Below are 13,806 nucleotides of genomic sequence, written 5' to 3' on the forward strand. Positions count from 1 at the left end.
TCATAGTAGTAGTTGTAGTTAATGTCCCTTTACGTTAGAATTGAAACAGAAATAGCGCGACGGATTGTAAGGCAAGACTGTCACGCGCTGAGAGTCGTCTAAGTGTAAACGAGAGCAAAGTGGTTGCATCTATTCCCGATACATTCTGCGAACGTTCTACGAACGAGGTTCTCTGCTAAGGTACGAGGATAATTGACCGTTGGTGTTTCACTCAACTCAAGGTGGTCGGACAGGGAGGGCACTCTACCCCCGGGTTACGATTGACTGATGGTATTACGGAATGAAGGATTTAGCATCACAATTTCCTCCTCACTGTCGTCCTCCGTATCGGTGATCGGATCGCGTTCATCATCGAAGTATGGCTGCAGTTCTACAACATGAAACAGAACACACAACATTAAATGCACCAAACCATCGGCATGCATTCCCATCTCAACCTACTTTTCGTGGAGGCACGGAATAGTTCCGTTTCTTCGTCGTCATCGAACAGTTTCCGATTCAGTTCACCCTTTTGCGGCAGAAGCGAGAAGTTGTAGTAGTAGCGCGAGTCGCGACGGCGCGCTTGTATGTACATGAAGCACATGATACCGGCCACGATGATGCCGACCGAAACACATCCGGCCAGTATGACGAAGACTAACCGAGGCATTCCGAGCACACGTTCGTCGCGTGCTAGATGGAACACTATGCCGGTGGCACCGCCCAGAGGTCCTTGTCTTATTTTCCTGTTCAACAAACAAAGAGAATTATGATGTTTACATACTATTGATGTAGAATACTGGGCCTTAGATCATCGAATGAGCCCCACATTGCCGTACTGATGTGTTGAGTATCAACTACAAAACTTACTTTACGCCTTGCTCATAACCCGACGGCTCAGCGTGTACCAAAATGTCTTCCGTGCCGGACAGAGATTCAAACTGGAACTTTCCTACCGGTCCGGTGCGACCGTTTGCTAGCACTTTTTGAGTGTGTGCGTCCGTTACGTACACTTTTGCATCCGGCAGTGGATGATTGGCGTCATCCAGCACAATACCTGTAACGTATGTAAGATCATTTCTATTGGCCGATGCCTTTTAAAACACTCGCGGAGCTACTTACCACTCACAACAGCATTAAACTCCACGCCACCATCCTGCGGGAACACTTTCATCGTTTTGCTTGGCTCAAGCACTCCAAAATCATGATGCTTCTCGGGCAATGCCTGCGGTATCACCGGTACTGGCGGTGCGACGATGCTTTCCCGTGGTCGGGCAGCCTCCTGCATCACAATGTCACCGAGATCCAGTATCTGACTGTCGCTCAGGGTTACCGGCATGATGCGGGACGTGTAGTTGTAACAGCTGATTTCGATCTCCATCGAGCCGGACGGCAGAACGATGCGGAAGTGTGCCAAATTGGGCGTTACCTTGTAGATCAGATTGTTGCCATGCACGCGAAGGATTGCTTTGCGCAGCGGAGTGCCGTGAATGTCCTTCACGTACCCCCGAATGCCGGTATCGATCAACCGAAGGAAGTTGATCATGCGTTCCAAATTCTGGCGCCATACGCTCGCAATCGACGACTCGGACGGCATCTTGCAGCAACCAAGCTGCAGCGTAAACAGTGGCACCTCGTACAGCTTGTGGATCGCGTTTGTGACACGTTGCGTCGCTTCGACTTGATGCAACTGACCGGCATCGACCGTACATTTGTCGGAGCTGGCGGACTGTCTGTACTTGTGACCTTTAATTTTTTCCGCAAACCGTGAATAGATTGCAACCTTATCGTCCGTGTTTGGGAAGCTGAATTGAAAGAAGAAATAATTCCATTATTAGTGTGTGCTCGTTGGCGGTACGTGACTATGTACAGGACTTACAATACATCGTGTCCACCGGCAGCAAATGTCAGGGCCAGATCGTACTCCTCCTCTTTCAGCATGCGCAGGAACATATCCTTTTGATGGTCCGTTTCCGCATTCAGCAACTTATCTGCCAACTCATCCGTATGCAGTGTGGGGTTGCAAACGGATGCATTCGTTCGGAACTGTTGCACGATCTCGTCAAAGTCGTTCTTTACCGGAACGAAGTGCAGCACAGTATTTTGGAGCAATTTGATCAGCAACGGTTCCTTGATTAAATAGCCAGCCAGCACGTGACGGGCCAGATTCATGACCATCTCGCGCCCGATAGCGGCCGTTTGGAACAGTGACGATACGATCAGGATGTGCAGTTTTGTCTCCTCCGGTGTTCCAATCTGCATTTGAAGGAAGAATCATTAGCCTATTTGTTCATTTTCGCCCTTTCTTCTTTTGCTTACATTATCGGTCAGCTTTACGGAGGGATACGCCATCGATACCTCGTTGCCACCGAACTCCAGCGAAACGGAGGTGTAGTGTTTGTTCTCGAATTCGGCCATTGTGGTTTTCAGTTCCGCGTCCGAGTGGTAGCGCGTGTTGATGACGTTTTCCAGCGTTCGGTAGTCGTACGCCGACGACCAATGCTGCGGATCGTCACGCATTAGCTGAAAATCGACGATCACCGCCCGATCAGCTTCCGGTGGGATGCGTACTTCAAGCGATTGTGGCTCGTAGCCCTCCGCCTCGGCAGTAACATTATATAGACCCGGCAGCAACAATCGGTAGTAATCCCCATTCGCCGTTGTATAGGTGACATGCTCGATCTGATTCACCTTTACACTGGCCCGTCCGATCGGATGTCCGATCGTGCTTCTTACGTATCCCGTGATGCCATGCTGTGCCTGCTCCACGTACTGCAGCAACGCTTCGCGGTTTTGCTTCCAAAATTCGGGCAGCTGCGAAGCGGGCGGAAACTTGTCGCAACCAACTTCAAGCGTCAGCTCGTACGCTCCACCAACTACGTACGACCAGTCTTGCATGCCACCGGTGACACTGTACCATGCAGCACCGTTCGTGATGCCATCGGGGAAATTTTCCCGCAGGTATGTCGGACATGGATGTCCAAGATGCATCGTAGTATGTGACTGTGGAGTAGAGTAAAACAGCAAGTTTTTAAACAGGTGCCTGACTTAAATTGCCTTCCTTACTGCACTTACATTCGCGTACACATGTGCCAGATACTGGAACAGTTCGTTCTCCTCCGTCGGGTTCTTAACCGTGCGTGGATCACCGTACGCACTGGAGTATGCGAAATCCTTGGGCGAATCATCAAACGGATAGTTAGCTACCAATGCGCCACCATGCAGATTAGCCGACAGGACGAACGGCGTAGACAGCGACCAATTCATCACGGCCATCGTTTCCGGCTCTTGGTGAGTATTGTACTGGTTGCGTCCGAACTGATCCGGGAAGTTGCGGTTCAGATCGACATTGTTCGCGTTCGACCGTCCACGCAGACTTTCCTTATCGCTACCATCGGACAGTTCGTACCCATCCGGATTCATACTAAACAGCAGATGCAATCGCGTCTGATTCATCAGCTTTGTAACGCGCTGCGTACGGTTAAAGTTTTCGCAGAGATACTTCGCAAACAATAGCAACAGTTCCCGGCCGACCACCTCGTTACCGTGCATGTTGGCAATGTACTTCACTTCCGGCTTGCCAGGTACGTGCTTCCCGGGAGATTCGGTAATTTCCATTACCCAAAGATCACGGTTCTGCACCGACTTGCCGATCGAGTAGAGATGCGTAATCGAAGGATAGTTACTGGCGAGATCTTGAATGTACCTGGAAGTAGACATTAACGGCATGCTCAAGTACATTCAGCTGAAGGGGACGTTGGAAAGGAGTTTCACTTACCGCACCATAGTGGTATAGTTATGGTGAACGAACTCGGGCGTTTTAGCAAATCCGTACTCATCGAACGTTTCACGAACAACTCGCACCTGTTCCGACTTGGAAGGAGCTGTAAAAGGTAGTTAGAGGTCCAGAATTAGAATTTAAGTGTCGTTTACTATTCACACCCATATTTCTAGTTTGGTGAACTTTTTGTTAACACTACCGTTAGTAAGACATTTTTACATTATAACTGCTTGTTAGTAGTTAGTATTTGTTAACGATCTCGCTTTAATATCGGCAAAGATTGTGAGATATCACTTTGACGCTTCATTCACACGGACATATACGATAAGACACACAAACACGAACATACCTTTCAATATTTTACATAGGAATAAAATAGTACATTTTACCAATCGCTGGATACAGAACACTTTAAGAACATACTCAGTACAGGCTTAACAAAGCTAGATTGTTCGTAAATAGTATATAAAATTGCAATTGCTATGGTACGTACGGTTTTATCTTTATTCTTCACTTTCGCTCACGATCATTCTTTTGTACACCAACAAGAAGAATTTAGTGTTTAAGAACCTGAAGTAGAATATTTTGCTTTCCTTTCATTTGTTGTATCTGTGGGAATTTGTGCAGTGTTTTTGTGAATTGCATAACACGCACCCTCAAGTGTTTTGAATTTAGAAATGTTACAGTTTGAGAAACAGTGTTCTAAACATTTATACAGTTGGTAACATGATGCTCGTTTGAAATGTACATTAATTTGAAGATGGGTAAGTTTGTTTTTTCCTTTTCAGTTGTAAAACATTAGTTTACTCAGGGATATTACATGCATCGACTCTCGTACTGGCTGATCCAGAATCCAGAGAACCCCGGATTAATTTCAACACACAAAACAGATATTTAACCTTACATACATTGTCCTTTACAAAATTAAGTTAAAAATGGCTCTTTGTTTGCAGTAAATCGATCTAACTTGGTAACTGCTGAGCCTTGATCCAGTGATTTTAATATTTGACTTGGGTGTTTAGTTGCATTAAAAACACATTTACCTCTGTGTTTTACCACAACACATTTACCACTGTATCCCGTATGTATAAGAAATAAAAAAAATGATGCAAATCAATTCCCCAAAACAACGAAACATTTGGGTAAGCATTGCCAAAAAATAAGAGAATTCTATTTAGAGTGATTTTTGATAATCAACAAGCTTGGAATACTTCGGCAAACGGAAGGTTAATCCCTTGAAAAGGTGCATGCATAGTAAGGACGAACGTACTTAAACTAGGGGGTTTAACAAATAATTGTAGCTTTAGTACCCATAACCAATCCATCCATTGTTTACAAGAAGCCTTAATATATGTGTCAGTGTTAGTGCAATTATATTGCAGTTAGTATGATTTTTTGTAAGCCCATTTCATTAATTTAACAGAACACCACTTTGGTTATTATATTCGAGAAATTAGATGCAATTATGAGCTGATCTGTTTTTCAACAGTGTTAGTTATGTTTCAGATGATAGTTTTCCTTTTTAGTGAGAATTTTTTTTTCCACAGATGTTGGCTTTATATATCTCCACTAATACTTTACTGTTAGGTTATTTGCTTCTCTGTGCCGAACTGATGCTTATTTAACTGCTTTATTATTTATAAAACTGTTGGTACGATCTGTTAGTAGGGATGGTTTGTTCATATTGGATGAAATTGAGGATAACAATCCGCATATTTCATTTTGAAGTGTTTTATACATATTTGTTGTGGTACTCGTAAGCAATCTCAATTAGTATGATTTGTTCACTGCTCTTTTCAACAAAAAAAAAAAACATAAAAAAGTTCATGCTCGAAGCGACGGGTATAGGAATAATAAGAACGTTTGGAACGCTTCTCCCTGCTGCGTGCTGTTAAGTTAAGGGTGCCTTCTACGAAAGTGTGTACAAGACTCAAAAGCCTAAATCGACAATCCGGTCGCACCCATCAGCCTATGGCATTCGAATGAAGCAAGCACTGGACACACCGCAACTGAGGGGGCGCGGCCGTAGCTGAAGATAGAAGCTTTAGATACCTTCTTGTGTGTCGTAGATCTTCAGACTGAAGTTCACCTGCAGCGGCTGATCAGCCTTAACCTGCACGTTTACTGGGTCGCTCGGGTAATAGCTGCAATAATGGAAAAAATAACGAAGATAAACCATTTTGCCTGACCATTTGGTTTGTGCGTAAATTTCAACGACTTACCCAACTGCTTCCACACGAACATTGTACTGACCCGGTACCAAAAGGCGCCAATATTCGCCTCTCTCGCCGGTGCGTACATTCCGATCGATTCCACTCACGATCACGTCCGCATCCTTGATCGGATAACCGGCACTGTCCGTGACGAGACCCTAAAATTCAACAAATAATCCATTAATGGTTGGCAATTTTCTCTCAAACAGGTATCGTTACCTTCACACCAACGTGAACCAGCTTCATGTATTCGATCAGACTGCGCTTGTTTTTGTTCCACTCCTTTGGCAGTTCTCTCGCATACGGAAACTTGCAGCAGCTCAACTCCAGCGTTACCTCGAAACAGTTGCTGTACACGTAGTTAAAGTCCTGCATGCCACCGCTCAGCTCGTACCAGTATGCACCGTTAGTGATGCCGCTCTGGAATGTTTCATTACAGTCGCGTCCCTGGCGCATTACTGGATGATTTTCCGCGTACGTCAGAGCAGCATACTTGAAAAACTTGTTGTCCGGGGTGCGACTCTCTTCGCAGCAGTCATGATGATGGCTAAAAAGGGAAAAAAGGATCCAACATTGTAGTCTTTTCTTCGTAACAAAACGATTTTCCCTCTTGTCCGAAAGGTTCTTACATGGAATTGTCGTACGGATAACTGGCAACGACAGCACCACCATGAAGGTTCGCCGACAGGACGAACGGATTGTTGAGGATCCAGTTCATAACAGCCACCGTTTCAGGCTGGCGGCGCTTCATGCGCTGATGGCGCGTACGGTCATCGTCGAAGCGGTCCGGAAAATCTCGGTTCAGATCCACATTTGCCGCATTGTACCGTCCAACATAATCCGGTGGCGATTCACAGACACCTTCCTGCAAAGACACGGAATCAAAAAACACCACCATCACAGATCAATAAAGTGTTTTTTAAACACTTATTTCTTATTCATTATCCGATTTGCGTCACAGCATGAGCGACGATTTACGTCGACACTTTTGGATATGTACCATAACCGCCTCTCAAAGGTTCGCCGGTTGACAAATACCTGGTAAATGGGTACAACCCACGGGAAATTTATTTCTTCCCATCCCCCCAACAGCCACATCGTTGTTTGTATTGCACAGTTTACAATCAGGAGGAAATCAAGTGCAACAAGCAGGAAACCCTCGTCTGCCATTCACGAACAGCGAATGGAGGCGGAAAAGCTCGCTGCGAAACAGCACGGCACAGAGAAGTATCCCACGCATCAACCATCCCGTCGTCATTCATCCCACGTACGTTACGACACTGCAAGCATCATATGTCTGTTTTCTGCCATGAATGGGCAGCCATTACGAGGAAATATCATACGGTATATGAGGCGTAAAGGATGGCGGGATGCTGGTGGATATCGGCAGGATGTTCATTAATCCGGCAAAGGAAAATTAATTTGCAAAAGGATTATTTTTGCCTCGAATTGCACAAAATGGTTGGGCACATTCTATTATGAATGATGGTGTGATATTACACAAACATTTGTTCCAAATCACATTGAAGATACATTATATTAATTATTTGCAACTAACTAGCATCATAAATTACGTTTTACGACATGTGGTTAATAAACTTAATAAACAAAAGTGACAATGGCGAACGCTACCAAACGAAAATCAATGACAAACATGTGGAAATGGATCTCCAATTCAGATCTACTCATATGAGGACACCGAATTTCTGAATAGCTTCAAAAGCTAAGTTCAATTTCGACTAACAATTCAGAGTTAGCAGCAAAAGCATAGGACTAAATTAGGTCTAAACGTTATAAATAGCAATGGGGAATATTCGAAGTGATCCAATATTTCGAATAGAATTGACGACCATAGACCATCGTTCTCATAAATCTGCTACATACTTAAATAGTTCCAGACCTTCTGTGTAATGGGAAAAATAATTGCAACCTAATTACACAATAAATAAGTTAGCATTAAGCTGCAAACCTCTCAACCAATTTATGCTGATGTAGAAACCTTTTCCGTAATATAAACTGCAGTGTCAGGGAATTCGACTGTAAGGTTTACGCTCGTAAAGCTAGCGGAAATTTGTTCGTGGGCTGTGTAGCAAACAAAGTATTCTCCCTGTGTTGTTGTCTATCGTGGCATTAAATCGATTTTGGTGCTGGCTCACCCGTGCGCCAGATTTGCGCAACGCGTTATCGGTACAATTTATCACAGTCAGTGTCCGAAACAGACTGTGCAAATAAGTGTACACGTACACCACTATAATTGTTTAGATAAACAATTAATCATCATCAGTAACAAAAAAAAAACGGAATGTTTCCTGTTTGGCCGTGACTACAGCAACAAAGCAAAATGGTGTATGCATTAATCGATTATGTTCTGTCACAGCTTTATTAATTGTTCTACAGTTTATGCTTTACACTAAGTGCAGGGTTCATCCTAAATGCAATGCCCTTTCGGAAGGGTTTATTATAGAAGATTGTAAACGTTCTTAAGCGAAGTAATGACCCCGATAGTGACACACACAATAGTGTGTGGATGTGGAAGGTGCTAATTAAAAGTCCCGTTTGCTCCCGTTCCATTGCCTTTTGCCACTAACCACGCCATCTTCACCCCGGTCCTGTAAAGTGAAGATGCAATCTCTCCAAGCAGCTGGACGACGCACCAAACTCAATCATAAATAATCGAATCAGACAACCGATAAGACGTCTTATTTTTCCCGATAATTTGATGTGCTACTTTCTTAGTCTTGCATCGAGTTTAGGGAATACACTTGATCTAACCAAAAGAGACAAACGCCACGATTGGGGACGTCATCGAAAGAGCACCAAGAGTGAAAGATTTACAAATTGTCCATATGGATCCCTTTTCAACCGGATACCCCTGTGGCCTTTTGAATTGTGCTCATGCGATGCAAATATACCCGCCCCGCAGCTGAAGATGGCACTGCGGTCCATTCGGAAAAAAGCCGCACTACGGACATCAGCTGCATTACAATGAATGTTTGCGTAGTGAATAATGATAACAATCGTACAAAATCTCTACAAGGGGTATCGGGACGACGGGTTGTAGAGTGTGAGGCGTTGAAGTGGATGGCAATGGCAATGGTTGACCTTAAGATGACAGCAGCAGTTGGATGGTCGTTGTTGTCAGGGAAGCATTTCTATTCGATTCGTAATTTATGAGCAACAGCTCCATGAGCCGTGCGTAATTCAATGAAGCTAAAATAAATGTAAATAAAATGAAATTAGTTGTTGGCTGGTTAATTTGAATTAATATTATTGCAACGTGAAATATATACGGAAGCAAATTAATTAATTATATTAAATCAAACAATTACCAAATCAGCACGATAATAGTCTTCCAATGCAAGCTTTCCCTAAATTAACTTCACATTTTCAGTCAAAATGCGCACGCTTCTAGTTGAATATGTTATTATTACTTTAATCACACGCACTTTCACAAAGGAAAGTCTCTTTTTTCTATCGTTATTAATCCAAAATGCAATAAAGCTAAACTAGCTTGCTAGACTAGGGAACAATTGGTCCCTCTGTTCAACAATTCAAACGTTCTAAAAGGTTACACCGGCGACACGTTTTAGAATATGGATGATGCTAAACTGTGTCAACTATGCTAACTGCCATCTCACGCTCTAATGCGCCTCCGCACGGATGTTGGACGTTAGTTTTTTTTTCCTCTATTTTCACGGATGCTTGTGAAGTGAAAACTGCCGTTCACATTCTACGCTATATGTGGCCGTGTATGTTAGCAATGGAAACAATAGGCGTAGTTGGCGAGAAAAAAAAGCCCTATTCCATCATAGAATTTCTCATCCCACAGCGTGGATGGCAGTGATAGTGATTTGGTGAGGGAGCATGTTGGTGCATTGAAATCACTTTGTGAGAAGAATTTTACGCATTCCGGCATCATTCATTCAGCATAATTTAGACATTTTGCGCCACGTACTGTGTCCATAAGTTCCTTGTAGAGTGTGTGTGTATGTGTATGCGAGAGTGAGAGAGTGAAAGTTTTGACCCAGAACCACAACGTCATCAGTCAACCGGAGCGGAAATCTGCGTATGACGGAATTCCGGAAACGGTTTGTGATTCCCCAATCCAAGACAACCATGTTTCAACGTGTCTCCGTACAGCGTGCTGCGATCAAACGAAGGTAAGATAAATGCGCGTGTGGTGGTGGTTGCATGATATAATTACAACAGACATGATTCGTACCGACCGGTTTATACCATTGCCATGCTGTTCCAATAGTGGAATCGGGTCCACGAAGTGTCGGGATGCTGGTGAAAGGGATTTATTTTGTGGGGTTTACTCGGACTAGTCCCGCTTAGGCGAGGTGTGGCTAAGCTACGCTAAACGAAACGATTGTGACGGGTGTTTTTACAATTTCTGGGCTTAAAGTATGAAGTTCAAGAAAATTCGATGTTCTTCTGTAGCTTTTCAATTCGCACCACTAGTTTGCAGCTTTGGATGATGGTAGAACAAGTTGACAACCTGTTGAACAAGTTCAAGATGGATTCAAAATCCATAATGTTTACAAAATCCTTATCTCCTACATGGCATGTGCAATCTCCCTTCAAGCTATTCACCCAACACTTAATCCGGTTCCATCTGTTATAGTTTTACGCGTAGAAATTTCGTAAACGTAATCGCAGCAGTCCTTCTCTTTGTACTAGAATGTCTAATTTGCATGCCACTCTGTACTCTTTCCGAATGACGTCACGAACCTTTCCCAGCTGGCCCGCTATTGCCCCTATGCGGGTGAAAAGGGGGGTTTCATCCACTCACATGCAACCTCCTCTGTCTCCCACCGGCTAAGAAAAATGCAATATGTTTCACTGAACCGTCTTATTCCGCTTACCTTGGACCGCTCATATCCGTCGGGATTCATTGTTGGCATCAGATAGATGGCTGTTTCGTTCACAAGCGCGCTGACTTCCGGATCCCGACCGTAATTTGCTAGCAGGTACTGTGCCAGGTACAGCAGCAGCTCGCGGCCCACCGTTTCGTCGCCGTGCATATTACCTACGTACTTAAACATGGGCATCAGCAAGGGGCGCGGACGGTTTACGTTCGGGCGTATCTCCAGCACGGACAGGGGACGACCCTCTAGCGACTGGCCAATCGTGTGTACCCTGGCCAGCTCCGGGTAGTCCTTCTGCAGGTGCGCCAATACATCGAGCAGCTCGTCGTTGCCACGGTAATGGGGTTGCTGGAGAAAGCTTTCATCCAGCTCGTGGGAACCGACCGGATTCACATTTTGCACCGTAAAACCGTACACCGACAGCACCGAGAAGCAAAGGTTTAGCACAATTGCTGACACCAGCAGCGATAATTTCACGCCTGCCATTATTCTGCCTCTTGCTGCGCGAGCAATTGGCCAACGACCGCCGAAGTATATGGGCCAGCAGCTGTTTATCACTAATGCACTGTGATTCACTGTGTTTTTTCCCAATACCCAACTTCCCAAGCACACCCGGAGATTGTCAGCAATTGGTTCACCCACAGTGCGACAAAGCGTTATTCTAACTGCCTCCGCGGAGACGGAACACACGCAGGGAGGCGTGGAATGCACGCATATGATACGGTTTGGTAAATTATTTAGCTTCTCTTGATCTTGAACTGTTGATGAAAATTTTGTACACTGTGGCAGCACCAACCATTATGACAGCGGAAAAGAAATTAGGTTTTTTTTCTTGTTGCGACAATCAGCTGTCACTGTTCTGTCCATTGTGCGCTGAAATTCGCTTCCATAGTTGCTTTTGGACGTATATGCGTCCATAGTAATGTGGTTGAATGCGGAGTTGTGTTGTGTCAATTCGCCCATAGTGAAAAGGCCTCCACGCTTGAAATATGTATTACGGATTGCATACCTTGAGGAGCAATTTGTTCTAAACATTCGGAGTGTTGAATGGAACCAATTCAGTTGTTAAACAAAATAATTATAAAAACAAAAAAAACTTGTAGAAACATCTGAAATGGCTAAACATAATGTTTCAACCGATGATAGTTTTCCCACATTATGACGCACTAAGTTTAAATGTGTAGACGTAGCACATGTGTTTATCAATCAATCGATAAGATAGCGTGTCCGTTAGTATACGGAGAGAGCAGCGCGCGAGTTGTAATTGTGCCCTACGACGGTTCGCTGTCGTGGTGTAAGGTCGTGAAGGCATACCCTGTGTATGACTCGTTGGATTTTATCAGTTGGAACGTACGTTGAGCCACGACGTGGTTGTAAATGAAGCCTGGTTGCTATTTTCGGGCAGAAAACAACTGGTCTTCAAGATGGGTGACTATTTGGGCTTAGCACAGAGCAAGGTGAAGCCACGCAGCATTGTGGACGGCTTCTCTAACCGGACAGCGACGATAAAAAAGAGGTAACATCCGGTAACATTGTGGGTGCTCCACCTATGACATCAAAGCCTCAGCGCACTCGTAGACTCATTGTGACTCATCCGTTCTTTCCCGATTCAGACCACCACGCCCGGCAGGACATTCTACAAACTCGAGGGTAAACTCCATCGGTATTTGAGCGCATATCAACTTTGCTCTAATCGCAACGTTTTTACAGCCCATATCGACCTCCTCGATTGTGATAGATACCGCCGCGCAGTTTCGTTATCTGCAGGAAGAACATCGATTGGTGTTGGAGAAGTGCAAAACGCTTGAAGACAGCTACTCCATACTGCAAGCCGAGTACGAGAAAGTGAAATCCGAAAACAAAAGGCTTCAGACTGCGTACGAAGAGCTTCAGGAAAATTTCAACAACGCAACGGAGAAAAATTTCAACGCTGGCAGATTTTTGGTCTATTTAAAACTAAAGCGCCGCACCGACAAAGAAACGCTGGAGAAGCGCAACATCATCAAGAGTAAGTTCAAACGTGGAGTAGTGCGGCATTACAGTGGTTTACAGTGTTGCGTGTTTAACGTTTGGTTTATCAGATGAAGCTTGCTTCAACACCTACCTGCAGGATGTCGTTATGCTGGACAATCCCCGAATACCGCGTATTATACACGAATGCGTCACGGTGCTGGAATCGAACGATAAGTTCATGAAGAGTCCCGGAGTCTACCGTGTGTCGGGTGATCATAACACGATACAGAACTTGCGGTACGACATCAATGCGAACAATTACAAAAGACTACGCAAACAAAAGTCGCCCCACGAGATATGCGGCATACTGAAGTTGTTTCTGCGAGAGCTCAAGGATCCTATTATATCGCTGGAAGCATGTGAAAAGTATTTCCCGGATGTGCTAGAACTGAGTGAGCAGTTCGATACGATCGCCAGCTTCCAATGTTTTGTTGACGTTTTTGAATTTTCTTTACTTTTAGAAATTAACACACGGTCTAAAGTTGTACAGTTGATCAACAGCTTAGACGCAGTAAGAAAGAATACGCTCAAAGTTCTCATAAAACACCTCCGGAAGTAAGAAACGCATCGAACCACACGATTGTACGGTTGTGTTCTAAACAGTGCTTTTCTAATTCCCAGTGTTGCTGCTATAGAGGAAAACGAAGTGGACAGTTTCAGCCTGGGGTTGCTGTTTAGCTCACTTATCTTCAACGAAACACTGGCGGACGTGTGTCCGGTAAAGTTTCAAAAACTGACCGCCGTGCCGCGTGAATGCCTAATCATCATGATGGAGGATTATGAGGCAATTTTTGAATAAAACTGCAAGATGTAAGTGATGAAATGGGTTTTTGTGTGGATGCACTATGAGAAATGTGAATAAGTTGCTAAATTAAGTACAATTTTAGAAACATTTCCAAGGTCACAGTTCTTGCACGTAAATGGAACATATTTTAATTTTGTGATTGAA

General features: G+C 44.3%; 2 protein-coding genes across 2 annotated transcripts; one reads left to right on the top strand and one right to left on the bottom strand.

The window, feature by feature from the left end:
* Nucleotides 1-254: 254 nt before the first annotated feature.
* On the bottom strand, nt 255-11,330 carry LOC128709622 (carboxypeptidase D). Its single transcript, XM_053804627.1, has 13 exons — nt 10,842-11,330; nt 6,603-6,838; nt 6,193-6,520; nt 5,983-6,131; nt 5,813-5,904; nt 3,758-3,863; nt 3,055-3,685; nt 2,299-2,982; nt 1,859-2,235; nt 1,102-1,784; nt 850-1,036; nt 442-725; nt 255-370 (listed from the first exon to the last, which is right to left on the bottom strand). The coding sequence occupies exons 1-13, from the start codon at nt 11,328-11,330 to the stop codon at nt 255-257; spliced, it is 4,362 nt and encodes a 1,453-aa protein (XP_053660602.1).
* A 938-nt stretch (nt 11,331-12,268) lies between these two features.
* Nucleotides 12,269-13,656, top strand: LOC128709639 (WW domain-containing protein tag-325). Its single transcript, XM_053804644.1, has 6 exons — nt 12,269-12,360; nt 12,458-12,494; nt 12,555-12,852; nt 12,926-13,249; nt 13,319-13,412; nt 13,479-13,656. Exons 1-6 carry the CDS (start codon nt 12,269-12,271, stop codon nt 13,654-13,656), a joined length of 1,023 nt encoding a protein of 340 aa, XP_053660619.1.
* The last annotated feature ends 150 nt before the right edge of the window (nt 13,657-13,806 follow it).

Source organism: Anopheles marshallii, chromosome 2 (genome assembly GCF_943734725.1).
Source record: "Anopheles marshallii chromosome 2, idAnoMarsDA_429_01, whole genome shotgun sequence".
Classification (NCBI taxonomy): domain Eukaryota; kingdom Metazoa; phylum Arthropoda; class Insecta; order Diptera; family Culicidae; genus Anopheles; species Anopheles marshallii.

Bases quoted from the DNA above. Each gene is read 5' to 3' on its own strand.
- LOC128709622 (XM_053804627.1), bottom strand. From the start codon at position 11,330: ATGGCAGGCGTGAAATTATCGCTGCTGGTGTCAGCAATTGTGCTAAAC. The intron at 1,785-1,858 runs GTAAGTCCTGTA...CTTTCAATTCAG, and splicing joins GCCGGTGGACACGATGTATT to CTTCCCAAACACGGACGATA. The intron at 726-849 runs GTAAGTTTTGTA...TTTGTTGAACAG, and splicing joins GGTTATGAGCAAGGCGTAAA to GAAAATAAGACAAGGACCTC.
- LOC128709639 (XM_053804644.1), top strand. From the start codon at position 12,269: ATGGGTGACTATTTGGGCTTAGCACAGAGCAAGGTGAAGCCACGCAGC. The intron at 12,361-12,457 runs GTAACATCCGGT...TTCCCGATTCAG, and splicing joins ACAGCGACGATAAAAAAGAG to ACCACCACGCCCGGCAGGAC. The intron at 13,413-13,478 runs GTAAGAAACGCA...TCTAATTCCCAG, and splicing joins CTCATAAAACACCTCCGGAA to TGTTGCTGCTATAGAGGAAA.